Genomic DNA, 12,480 nt, shown 5'->3' with positions numbered 1-12,480 from the left:
CTTGTATCTGACTATCTGACATTGCAAGTGCAGCTTGGGTCACTTTCTGTCTGATTTCCACTATGATGTTGTTGTTGGTTGGTTGGGCTTGTTTGTTTTTAATGAGGGAAATAATGTTGGTTCTGAAACTCCGTGCTGTAAAAGCTGTTGTTGTCGCTTGCTCATATCACCAAATGTGAACGATGCCATTCACCATGGCCTCTTTCTGGAGCAAGTATGTGGAGAAATAGACTGAACCTCACATCACACATTCTTTTCATGCTGCATCACCCAACTCCCCATTTTAAATTCTACAATGGTCCAGAGATCACTTTTGCAGTATGGATAGAAGAGAAGAAGAGTTTGGATTTGCTATCCCGCTTTATCACTGCCCGAAGGAGTCTCAAAGTGGCTAACATTCTCCTTTCCCTTCCTCCCCCACAACAAACACTCTGTGAGGTGAGTGGGGCTGAGAGACTTCAAAGAAGTGTGACTAGCCCAAGGTCACCCAGCAGCTGCATGTGGAGGAGCGGAGACGCGAATCCCATTCACCAGATTACAAGTCTACCACTCTTAACCACGACACCACACTGGCTCTCACTAATTCTGAGGAAGAGTTGAGAATTGACTAGCACCCTAACTTCCCTAAGTGGAGATCAGCTTAATGGAACAAGGCTTTCTTGCCTCCCTCTTCTCTGTACTTCACTTCCAGTTTGTTCCTTCCAGTTGGGGGAACCTCTAGAACAGCATTGGGGGGCAGGGGCTGCAACAGAAAAAGTGGAATCCATAAAAAACCCCACCCACCCCCACAAACACGGCTCACAGTGGGCACCTTTGGATCCAAACCAGTACATATGCCCAGTCAGCTTTGGCACGTGAGCATTCCTGTTGTTCACATATAATAATAACCTCCGTAATGTTTTGGTTTTTTGGTGGGGTGTTGCAGGTTATGCATATTTCACTGACTGGAGACTTGGCGGAATAGTTCGGGTCCGAAAGTCTGATGGAGGAGAAATGACTATTATTAGGAGGGGAATCAATAATATCATGCACGTGAAAGCATATAATGCTCAGTCTCAAATAGGTAAGCTTATCTATTGTACTTTTTCAAGGATGTATGTCGAAGCATCTTGATTTGCAGTAGCATTATCTGTTCAACTCCTTTAAACATTTTCACAGATTCCCAAGTTTTTGCCCTTCCATTTTCAACTTTTACCTTTTGTGTCTCAAGAATCTTTTCCTTCATCGGGAAAGGGGGTGTTTTGTAAGTGTTTCCATAGTGTTGCAAATCTTGCGAATTAATCTTTCATTGTGTTTTCGAAGGCAATAACTACTGTAACAGAGCAACAAATCCCAATGGAGACTGCAGCCATTTCTGCTTCCCAGTGCCCAATTTTCAGCGGGTCTGTGGCTGCCCCTATGGAATGAAACTGAGCTCTAACCAGTTGACCTGTGTGGAAGATCCATCCAACGAGCCTCCCACTTTACAGTGTGGTTCATACTCCTTTTCCTGTGGCAATGGCAGGTGTGTACCCAGGTACTATCGATGTGATGGTGTGGATGATTGCCACGACAACAGCGATGAACAGAACTGTGGATCCCTCAGTAAGTATTGTTTGTATTCCCCCCCAAAAAATGTCACTTTTTTCGTTCAAAAATTACTCAGTTGCAGTCCACCTATTGCAACAAATTGGAGAACATAGTGTAAGCCTTCAATACCGTTTATTATTATTTTTTAAAAAATTAGTTTTTATTAATGATTTTTTGTGTTACAAAACAGATAAACAGGGAAAGGTGCGTCTATTGTCTCCACTTTTGATCCATAGTCTTTTTGTTTACATTTAGTGAGAGACAATTTTGTCATAGACATCTTGCAGCTGAGGGAAAAGAGAGCTCGCATTCTCAGTAAAAATAAATAAATACATAAACAAAGGGCCTACCCACACGATGCTGACACAAATCCCTACACCAGTAATAGGCAATAGAATGAAATACCATTTACCGCATTTTTCGCTCTATAGGACGCACTTTTCCCCCTTCAAAAATGAAGGCGAAGACACTATAGCCCCGCGGCAGGAGCCTCCATAGCCGCGCGTCACCTCTCCAGCCGGGAGAGCGCGCGCGCGCGGAGCTAAAGCAGCCCCCCGCGACCCTCTCCTGGCTGGAGAGGTGACGCGCGGCTATGGCAGGAGCCTCCATAGCCGTGCGTCACCTCTCCAGCCGGGAGAGCGCGTGCGGGGCTAAAGAAGCCATAGCCCCGCGACCCTCTCCCAGCTGGAGAAGTGACGCGTGACTATGGCAGCAACCTCTCCGCTGCGCCTTTCCGCTGCTCCCTGACCTGCTCTTTGGGGCTGGTGGTGGGCTTCCCCCCGCCAGCCCCAAAGAGCAGGTCGAAAGGAACCTGAAGCCTGGAGAGCGAGAGGGGTCGGTGCGCACTGACCCCTCTAGCTCTCCAGGCTTCCAAGGTAGCCGCCTGAACGCACCTTAAACGGCACCTTGTTTTAGAGCGGAAAAACAAGAGGGGGAAAATTCTCCCACTCTCTGTGCAGCGCTTCCTGCCGCTTCGCTGAAGGGGCGCTGGGCAGAGAGCGGAAGAATTTTTTTCCCTTGTTCTCCCCCCTCTAAAACAAGGTGCGTCCTATTGTCCAGTGCGTCCTATGGTGCGAAAAATACGGTATGTTACTCAGACCTAATGAGTTTTCTCTACCTCACCCCCCAAATTGTGTTTTTACATTGAGTGGAACATCTTTGTGTGGTAGCCAGGAAGGCTGGTTTTGGTGGCATTATAACTCAAATCTTCTCAACGTTTTATTTTCTCGTTTAGACAATTCTTGTGCTTCGTCGGCCTTTACCTGCAGAAATGGCCAGTGCATTCCTAACCGGTGGCGATGCGATAAGCACAACGACTGTCTCGATAGTAGCGATGAGCTCCACTGCCCCACGCAGGGCCCCACTTCATGCCCGGCAGCCTTGTTCACCTGTGACAACAGCAAGTGCATTCCCAGAATCTGGCTGTGCGATACAGACAATGACTGTGGTGACGGATCAGATGAAAGAAACTGCAGTAAGCATTCAAATAGGGGAGGATACAGCGCTGTGCTTAGTCTTTCTCAGCAATCTGCTTTTCTGCAACAACAGCACAAAACCTCTCCTGCCTTTTAAAACCCAAAGCAGTGTCCATGTGATCCCCATCCAGGCCCTGAACAGTCCCAGATAGTTTAGCTCCAGGGTACCCTAAGCCCCCTCTTCAAAGTCATTGCTTTTCATTCTCTGCAGCTCAGCTTCTACACAGCTCTGGCTACCATTGTAAGCATGCTTAGTAGGAGTAAGCCACAGGTAGGGTTGGGAATGACTCCCGCCTCAAGGCCTGGGGACCCACTACTAGTGTGCATTGGCAAGACTGAGCTAGGAGGACCAGTGGTCTCCTAAGGCAGATTCCTATGTTGGTTCTAGACTAAACTAGTTGCACTTAACATTGAAATAGGTGGGACTTAAGTCATAATGAACTTGTCCTACTGGTTCCAGGGAGATTTTCCTTCTTAGAAAATACATTTAGGATGGTGCTGCACAGAGTGTAGCTCTGTAATATTCTGCATAGTGTGTTAATGCAAAATAGGGCTATGGGAAAATAGGTACAGCGGTACCTCGGTTCTTGAACGTCTCAATTGATGAACGTTTCAGAACCTGAACGCCGAAAACCCGGAAGTAAATGCTTCCATCGGAAGCCGAACAGCTTCCGCTGTGTGTTTTTCAATTTTCTCAATTGAATTTGCAGGCCACCCTTTGTGCCTCAGTTTTCAAACATTTCGGAACTCGAAAGGTCTTCCGGAACGGATTACGTTTGAGAACCGAGGCACCACTGCATTCTATTAAGTTGGTGTTTTATTTTTATGCTGTCTTTTTTAGCTTTCACAGAGACATGTGAGCCTGGTCAGTTCCAGTGTCCTGATCGCAGGTGCATCGATCTATTTTATGTGTGTGATGGTGACAAGGATTGTGTAGATGGAGCGGATGAACATGATTGCAGTTAAGTATCACCTGCCTCCTCCTTACACTTGACATTTTCATCTTCAGGGCTAGTCACACTTCTCTGAAGTCTCTCAAGCCTCACTCACCTCACAGAGTGTTTGTTGTGGGGGAGGAAGGGAAAGGAGATTGATGGCTGCTTTGAGACTCCTTCGGGTCATGATAAAGCGGGATATCAAATCCAAATTCTTCTTCTTCTTCTTCTTCTTCTTCTTCTTCTTCTTCTTCTTCTTCTTCTTCTGCTTCTGCTTCTGCTTCTGCTTCTGCTTCTGCTTCTGCTTCTGCTTCTTCTGCTTCTTCTGCTTCTTCTGCTTCTTCTGCTTCTTCTTGTACTTCAGGGAAATGGGTGATGCAAGCATTCCTCCTGTTCTCTAGAATCCCCAGGGATATATATTTAGTCGTAATCACTGCCTACCATGTTCTCGCGCTTAGTACAATGGTAGAGAAACTGTCCAAAAGCTTGTCACCAAGTGAAACCTGAGATAATCTTTCTTTTTATTTTAGTTTACAACTGTAGTTCCAATGAGTTTAAATGTGCAAGTGGAGACCAGTGTATCAGCAATTATTACCAATGCGATGGTGTCTTTGACTGCAACGATCACTCAGATGAGGCTGGTTGTCGTAAGTACACAACTGACCCAAGACATTTGGCTGCCTGAGGCAGAACAGCAGATGCCTGTCCTCCCAAGTCAAATTACTTATTACCCAAGTACTTGAGGGAGAAAATCCCATATACACCTCCGTTCCTCCTTGGCAGTAAAAATACATCAATGATTGATTGAATAACTAGCAATTTGCTGCCCTTTAATGACATCCAAAGTATGCTGCCTGAGGCAGCTGCCTCACTCTCCATAATGACAGGACTGGTCCTGACTATAGGAACAGACAAGGTTCCCTGTTACTAGTGAAATATTATGAAGAATTGAACACGCTGCCTGCAGACAAGATGAGATGTCTGCAATAACATGACATGGGTTAGATCTCACATGTCTTCTGAATCCAAATTTGAGTCAAGATTTTGTTATACTGAACTGCTTTGTGTATAGTTTTAGAAACAATTCACACATTGAAATCAACAAGAGTTTTCCTAATGGCTTCAATGAGATGTGCATTAAATTCCCTTTTTAAAAAATACAGGGGAAAAAAAGAAATATCAACACTATAATGGCAGCAAGAGGGAACGATGTTTGAACAAATGAAAACTCTTTTTATATGACTACAAAGTATCCATACCGCTTTATATTTTTAAGTGAAAAAAATCTTAAATCAGTTTACAACCGGCATCAAAACAATCAAAGAGAACATTCCAAAATAAAATATTATAGAAGAAAACAAGATACAAAATGCACATTAAGAACAACATAATTAACAGGAAACTTAAAATATCTGAAACATTTCAAGGTAAAACAGTACTAAAAGGAAGTGAAATATAGAATGCACATTTAAAACAGCATGCTTAGCAAAGGAATAAAATTAGCAAGAGAAAAACGTCCCGCACTTCAGGCAAAGGCCAGGGGATAGGTGCAAGCTTTTGTATTGAAGCATATCCAAAATGTTTGGTTATATTTTTATGTAAGTAAAATTGCTGCTGTCCACAGACATTAAATGGAATGTGTACTAGTCTCTGATATCTGTGTCTGAAGAAGTGTGCATGCACACGAAAGCTTATACCCAGAACAAACTTAGTTGGCCTCTAAGGTGCTACTGGACAATTTTTTAATTTATTTCGACTGTGTCAGACCAACACGGCTACCCACCTGAATCTAGTCTCTGCTATGCCATTCTGTCATGTCAAGGGTAGTCCTTTTGCAATTCCTCTTAATTTCCAAAAATTTGCTGCCCCTTGTGTCTGAAATGTGTGCCACAGCTCTGCTTGCTTTCCCACCAATGCGCGGACTGTCTCCCACATGCTTCGTATGACTATGTTTCAGCCACGAGGCCACCTGGGATGTGCCATCAGAATGAGTTCCAGTGCCAGTCGGATGGCAACTGTATCCCTGCCAACTGGGAATGCGATGGGCACCCCGACTGCGTGGATGGCTCAGATGAACATCATCGATGCCCCCCCAGGACCTGCCCTCCTTCCCTTTTCCACTGTGACAATGGGAACTGCGTCTACCGTGCTTGGGTCTGTGATGGTGACAACGACTGCCGCGACATGAGTGACGAGAGAGACTGTCCCACTCAGCCTTTCCGGTGCCCCAGCTGGCAGTGGCAATGTCCTGGCCACAGCATGTGTGTAAACCTCAGCAGAGTATGTGACAATCTTGCTGACTGCCCTAACGGAGCCGATGAATCGCCCTTGTGCAGTAAGTTACTTTTTTTTAAGGGCAAATGCAGGATGGACCTGCAAGATGCCTGGATATTGGATGGGGCAGGAATATCCTAGGGAAATCCAGCCTGTTCTATTTTGCAGGGTCATTGTGAAAGGTAAAATGGAAACAGCTATATATGGAATCCTGAGCTCCTTGAAGGAAGAGTGGGATACTGACATAATAAATTTTAAAATACATAAAGGTCACAATGAAGTATAATATACTTGTTTGTACGGTAAACCTGCAACTTAATGTGGGGGTTACGTTCCAGGGATGGTGCCTAAAGCCAAAATTGAATATAGACAAAGCACATTCAGTGGCAAGTGGGGTTGTCACTTTCTGTCTGCTTTTTAATTTAATTTATTATTATTTTTTGCTATGCACATAAAGTTGAATGTGGACAAGTTAAATGTGCATAAATTGTGGGCTTACTGTATATTAATTGCAATATCTGGAGCTCGCAATTCCATGGCCCCACCATAACTTGCAGGCCTTTTGCAACTGTGCAAGACTGTATGTTCCTTATTTTCAGCAGTGCTTCGGTTGAGTTTAATATGTTAAATGTGTTTCAAACTTTGCTTATATCCTCAAATACTTGTTAAATTCACTGTCTATGAGATTGGGACATAATCAGTAGTTTCTTTTAATTAAAATTAAATTTCATCCGGTCTTTAATATTTTCTGTACAATTTCTAACTTTTATCTGATAATGATCTCAAAAAATGGCAAGCGGTCAGAAGTCGTGTTTGTGATTACTACTGTCAGTGTTGATTTACACTTAATCCTAACTTCTTTCTTTCTTTCCTCCTTTTTTTCTAATCAATGCACATTCTCAGATGAGCCTCAGCCAGGTATGAGTCTAAAACATACTAGATTAATATTTTGACACCAAGTTGCATTTGTTAGCTAAGGGCTTGTTTACAGAAACAGGTATTCCTGAGAAGGTTTCAAAGACTGTGGATTTGGGTTTGGTTTTTTCCTGAACCGAAAAACTTTATTGAGGGTTGAGGAGGAAACTCCAGAATGTGGCAGCCATGTATTCATCCTCAATAGCTCAGCGGGCTGCATTATTTCAGATAATCTCCACTCCGCTCCCTTGGGCATCTTCAGAATTCTATGTGTGCATGCAAAGGAAGTGCTTTCACATGTGCACATGAAACCAGCTAAATTTTCAACTCTAGCTATAGGCTTTTCTGCCACATCACATATCTCTGTGGGAATTCCCCCAACTTTCAGGATCATGTTGTGGGGTTTGGAGGGGCATTTAACAGGCCGAGGTAGAAAACAATCGCAGAAAACCCTTGGTATGTGTTCACCATACCCGATCCTCTCTATCACAGCCACAGTCACTTAAAAGGGTTCAAAGGGGAGCCCAAAGTTCTGTACAGTGGAACCTCGGGTTGCAAATGTGATCCGTGTGGGAGGTACGTTCACAACCCGCAGCGCCGCAGGTTGCGATTCAGCACTTCTGTGCATGCGCAAAGTGCGATTTAGCACTTCTGTGCATGTGTGAGCGCTGAAACCTGGAAGTAATCTGTTCCAGTACTTCTGGGTTTGGCGTGGTGCACAGCCTGAAGCGTCTGTAACCTGAAGTACCACTGTACTATCCATATGTTCTTGTTCTCACTTCACTTTGTCTTCAAATTGACACCTTGAGCTTGTGGGGGGATAGGAAGAAACAGCAACTCAGATTTAAGCTACACCAAACCTGTATTCTTCTCTCTGCATACCTGATTATGTAAAAATAAGCCTCCAATTACCACAATTCCTAATTCTGGTATTAAACCATTCCTTTTTATGTGCTAGTGGTGGGAGAGGGAGAGCAATCCAAGTTCTTTTTGAGCTTCTCGCAGCCTACATTTAGACTTCTAAATTGATCCATTTTTGTGTTGTTAAACAGCGGTGGGGAACCTGTGGTCCTCCAGATGTTGCCAGACTCCCCAACTCTCATCAGCCTCAGCCAAGATAGCTGATGGTTAGGAATAATGGGATTTGTAGTCCATCAACACCAGAAGGTCCACAGGTTCACCACCTCTGCTGCTAAAGAAAAAAATGTAGATTTTAGACTTTACACTATCAGAGGGAAGTGACCTGCTAGAGTATATGAGTATGTTTGAAAGGATCATGAAGTAAAAAGCGAATTATTTTGACTTTGCATCTCATCATAACATCCAATACCATATTTACCTCAATTAGTTTGTGGGGAGTGGGAGGTGGGGAGAACTCATATAGGCAGCAAAGTATTTGTGGTTCATTTGTGGAAACCATAGCTGGGACTTTGAAGTCATGTTTTCCTCATTATTATTTTTTAAAAAGCTAGGATGGCTTTCTGTCTATCAGTTTTCTTGCTATGCCATTTGAGGATTCTGAGCACCGGCTGTTATTTTCAGATGCCTGTTAGCTGACGATACCTTTCAAAATCTTTTTCTGCTTCTGGTACTACATGGATGGCATTTCAGCAATGACAGCCCACAGGAAAAGCAGGCCTTCCATGCTGGCTATGTGTTAATACCTGCCAAATTGGCTCAGAATTTACCTCAAAACATGTTAGTTATATGTATACATATCAGTATACATTCCTTTTGCTTATAACTTATTTAGTGCACTTGTGGCCCTCTAGATATTGTTGAATTCCCGACCTCCCCAGCCAGGGAAGATGGGAGTTGGGAGTCTAATTGTAATATATGGAAGGCCCCAGGTTCCCCAATCTCTCCTACTCCTACATAAGAGCAGGCACTGTTGCTTTGCATTTGTTACGACTCCCTTTTCTATACTTTAGGGGAATTGAGAGGTTTCCATACCTGCTGGTTTATGTCCCTCTCCCGTTTATTTGCAGACCAGGAGAGCTGTACGGATAATAATGCCGGATGCACACACGACTGTATCCAAGGCCCCTTTGGCGCTCAGTGTTCTTGTCCCTTTGGGTACCAGTTGGCCAACGACTCCAAAACCTGCGAAGACATCAACGAATGTGACCCTCCAGGGTTTTGCAGCCAGCACTGCCACAACGAACGAGGGTCTTCCAGATGTTACTGTGACGAAGGTTATGTGTTGGAACCCAATGGGAGGACTTGCAAAGTAGCAGGTGAGGAAGGCAAAGATAAGTCCATAAAGACAAGTGCACATGTAGATCCCCATGTCCCTAGCTATCCTGTGGCCTTGGCAAAAGCTTGTCCACTGTTAAGTCACTTGAAACCCACAGTATTAAGTAAGAAGAGGGGTGGGGGTGGGATTGAGCTGACGAAACTTGCAGGTGTTTCATTTGGTTGCTCAGCTTTTTCTATTTAAATTCAGTTGTTAAAAATTAGCATACAGTCAGTGGTCGTATTTAAATTGGCACGCAGTCAATGGTTATATTTATTTGCACAGAATAATAATAATAATAATTTATTATTTATACCCCGCCATCTGGCAGGGCTTCCCCAGCCACTCTGGGCAGCTTCCAACAAAATATTAAAATACAGTAATGCATCAAACATTAAAAGCTTCCCTAAGCAGGGCTGCCTTCAGATGTCTTCTAAAAGTCTGGTAGTTGTTGTTCTCATCTGGTGGGAGGGCGTTCCACAGGGAGGGCGCCACTACCGAGAAGGCCCTCTGCCTGGTTCCCTGTAACTTGGCTTCTTGCAGTAAGGGAACCGCCAGAAGGCCCTCGGCGCTGGACCTCATTGACTGGAAGCCCTCCCTCTGTGCCTCACTGTGAATTATAGCATTTCACTGGAGGGGGCCCCTAAACCCTTTCTTTCTAGATGGCAAAGAGGAACTGCTGCCAGCCAGAAAGTACTGTATATAACATTTTTATTTTTTCTTAAATTTGCATACCGCCCTATACCTGCAGGTCTCAGGGTGGAACAACCAAATAACCCCCCCCCAAAAAAAAATCATTTAAAAAGGGTATTGATGGGTACTGGTGCCTAAAGGTGTATAATGAAGGTGCCAAGCGAACCTCCCTGGCGAGAGCATTCCACAAGCGGAGAGCCACTTTCTTCATGGACAGAACATTCCCATTCCTGTTTGTGGAGCAGAGGAAGCTGTCTTATACCGAATTAAGACTCTTGGGCCCATCTAGCATAGCATTGTCTAGGCCAGGGGTAGTCAACCTTTTTATACCTACTACCCACTAGTGCATCTTTCTTGATGGTAAAATTTCCTTACCACCCACCAGTGCTCAATGAAAGGAGGATTCAGGTTGTGCCGTAGAACACCCTACTACCCACCTAGAATCTTGAAACGCCCACTAGTGGGTGGTAGGTACCAGGGTGACAACCCCTGGTCTAGACAACCCCTTGTCTCATGCTTTACTGACTGAGCTATCCCTTAGAGGCCTCTGTAGCATGTGCTCTGCCGCTGAGTTCCTGTCACGAAATGAGGCCACTACTAGTCCAGGGGTGGCGATTTTATGACTGGCTTTTCCTCCAGCAGGTTTTTGTTTTTTAAAAAAACCGTTGCAGAATTTACATGACTTTGCCTGTTTTTGCAGAATTTGGGAATCTCCTCTTGTTGGTGGCAAGCCGTAACCAAATTGTTGTCGACAACATAACTTCCCACGCGCAGCACATTTATTCTTTGGTTCGCGATGGAAGGAACATTGTCGCGGTTGATTTTGATTCGGTTACTGATCGAATCTTTTGGTCTGACACCACACAGGACAAGATTTGGACTGCCTACCAGAATGGGACAGACAGGAAAGTTGTAAGTCTCTCATGGAATGCAGACATTGGTCGCATGTCACGATTGCATGGCGCTCCTGTGTGTGTGTGTCCACTTCTTCACTTGTGCTATAGCTAACTTCTTTACAGATGTTCATGCAGTGCACAGATGTTGAAATAGTGGAGCCAGCTATTTTCATTTGTGTAATGCATGAAGGGACTTATTCCCATGGCAAACGTCATTGTTTGCATTCCTTGACCCAGTGGAGTGAAAAGTGCTGCACAGAGGCATTTGCTGACCTCTTCAATTTCCCCAGATGTGGGAAATTTGACAGCATAATTTGTGGTAGACCCATCTCTCACAGTGCCCTGCTTTAGCACTTGTTATGTACGTACGCTTTTGGGAAAGGGAGTAGAAAACAGAGCTCTGTTATGCACTGTGGGGATCAGCCTGCATGGCTGCTAAATGTTGCAGACTGGGTAGAGGATTTGCTTGTTTCATTTGATGTCCCTTGTTTCAATCTGCAAGGGTCCCAAAGGCAGCTTTCATTTTCTGGATGCTTGCAAGTTTTTGAATGAATCCGTCTCTAAGGGTTTTGTACAGCAGTTTTACTTCCAGCACACTGCTGGGTAGATTCTTCCCGTAATAAAGGAAACAAGCTAAAAATGCACAGGGCACTATATTTCCTAGTAAGTAATTGATAGTACTTGTGACTTTTGTTTACCCCTTTGCTACTGCCAAGTCCTCTTGCTTCTCTTGAGCTATTAATGTATCTTTTACTCAAATACTATCCGAATATGAGAGCAGGCCAACTGCTTCCAGCCATAAGCCATTTGTTTGTAGTAGTTTTAGAACAGCAATGAATTGTTTCATTGCTGTGAATTAGTCTCTTTGGGAACTTGAGTTACACAGCATAGCTCTCTTTTTGCTGTCAATAAGAACGAAGCTGCTCCTTTTCTTTTCCATAGACAGTTCATTAATTTTCACTCATTTTGGCTGTAGCAAACTGCAAGAGCACTAACTTGTTCCTTCATGGTTTCCGGCAGGTACTTGACAGTGGTGTTACCGTAACAGAAAGCATCGCAGTGGACTGGGTAGGCCGCAATCTTTACTGGACAGACTTCGTTCTTGAGACAATCGAGGTCTCCAGACTCGATGGGAGCCACAGGACAGTGCTGATCAGTGAAAATGTAACAAACCCAAGGGGACTAGTGTTAGATCCCAGGACAGAGTAAGGTTTTCTCCTTTTTTCAAAAGGCACCTTTCGACAATGGGATACTTGCTTCCTTGGGAAGGGCAATTTAGCAAAGAATTACTGAATGAACAAACTGTAGTGTTAGATTACCATTTGCTGGTATTTGTATGAGGTGTAGTAGTCAAGTCACTTGACCACATTCTCAGAAGTTGTCGTTGAGTTCTCCTAGAAGTGTTGTCCAAAGCTTAACCTAAGCAGATTGAACAGATTGAAATCTGTGGGTTTTGGATCAGATTGGCTATCTTGTGCCACTTGACC

The 12,480-nt window shown here is 44.2% G+C and overlaps 1 protein-coding gene across 2 annotated transcripts in view; it reads left to right on the top strand.

The window, feature by feature from the left end:
• The window catches only part of LRP2 (LDL receptor related protein 2), a 149,874-nt gene that overhangs the window by 64,708 nt on the left and 72,686 nt on the right, over nucleotides 1-12,480 (top strand). For both annotated transcript variants that reach the window (XM_053409052.1, XM_053409062.1), the window contains exons 20-28: nucleotides 926-1,063; nucleotides 1,303-1,584; nucleotides 2,804-3,043; nucleotides 3,886-4,005; nucleotides 4,510-4,626; nucleotides 5,937-6,314; nucleotides 9,157-9,405; nucleotides 10,798-11,009; nucleotides 12,014-12,198. In XM_053409052.1, the coding sequence (XP_053265027.1) occupies nucleotides 926-1,063; nucleotides 1,303-1,584; nucleotides 2,804-3,043; nucleotides 3,886-4,005; nucleotides 4,510-4,626; nucleotides 5,937-6,314; nucleotides 9,157-9,405; nucleotides 10,798-11,009; nucleotides 12,014-12,198 (1,921 nt within the window). The remainder of the gene's footprint in view (nucleotides 1-925; nucleotides 1,064-1,302; nucleotides 1,585-2,803; nucleotides 3,044-3,885; nucleotides 4,006-4,509; nucleotides 4,627-5,936; nucleotides 6,315-9,156; nucleotides 9,406-10,797; nucleotides 11,010-12,013; nucleotides 12,199-12,480) is intronic.

The sequence above is a fragment of the Podarcis raffonei genome, chromosome 1 (genome assembly GCF_027172205.1).
Source record: "Podarcis raffonei isolate rPodRaf1 chromosome 1, rPodRaf1.pri, whole genome shotgun sequence".
NCBI lineage: Eukaryota > Metazoa > Chordata > Lepidosauria > Squamata > Lacertidae > Podarcis > Podarcis raffonei.
Note: the sequence above shows the minus strand (reverse complement) of the source record. Positions and strands in the feature narration are given on the sequence as shown.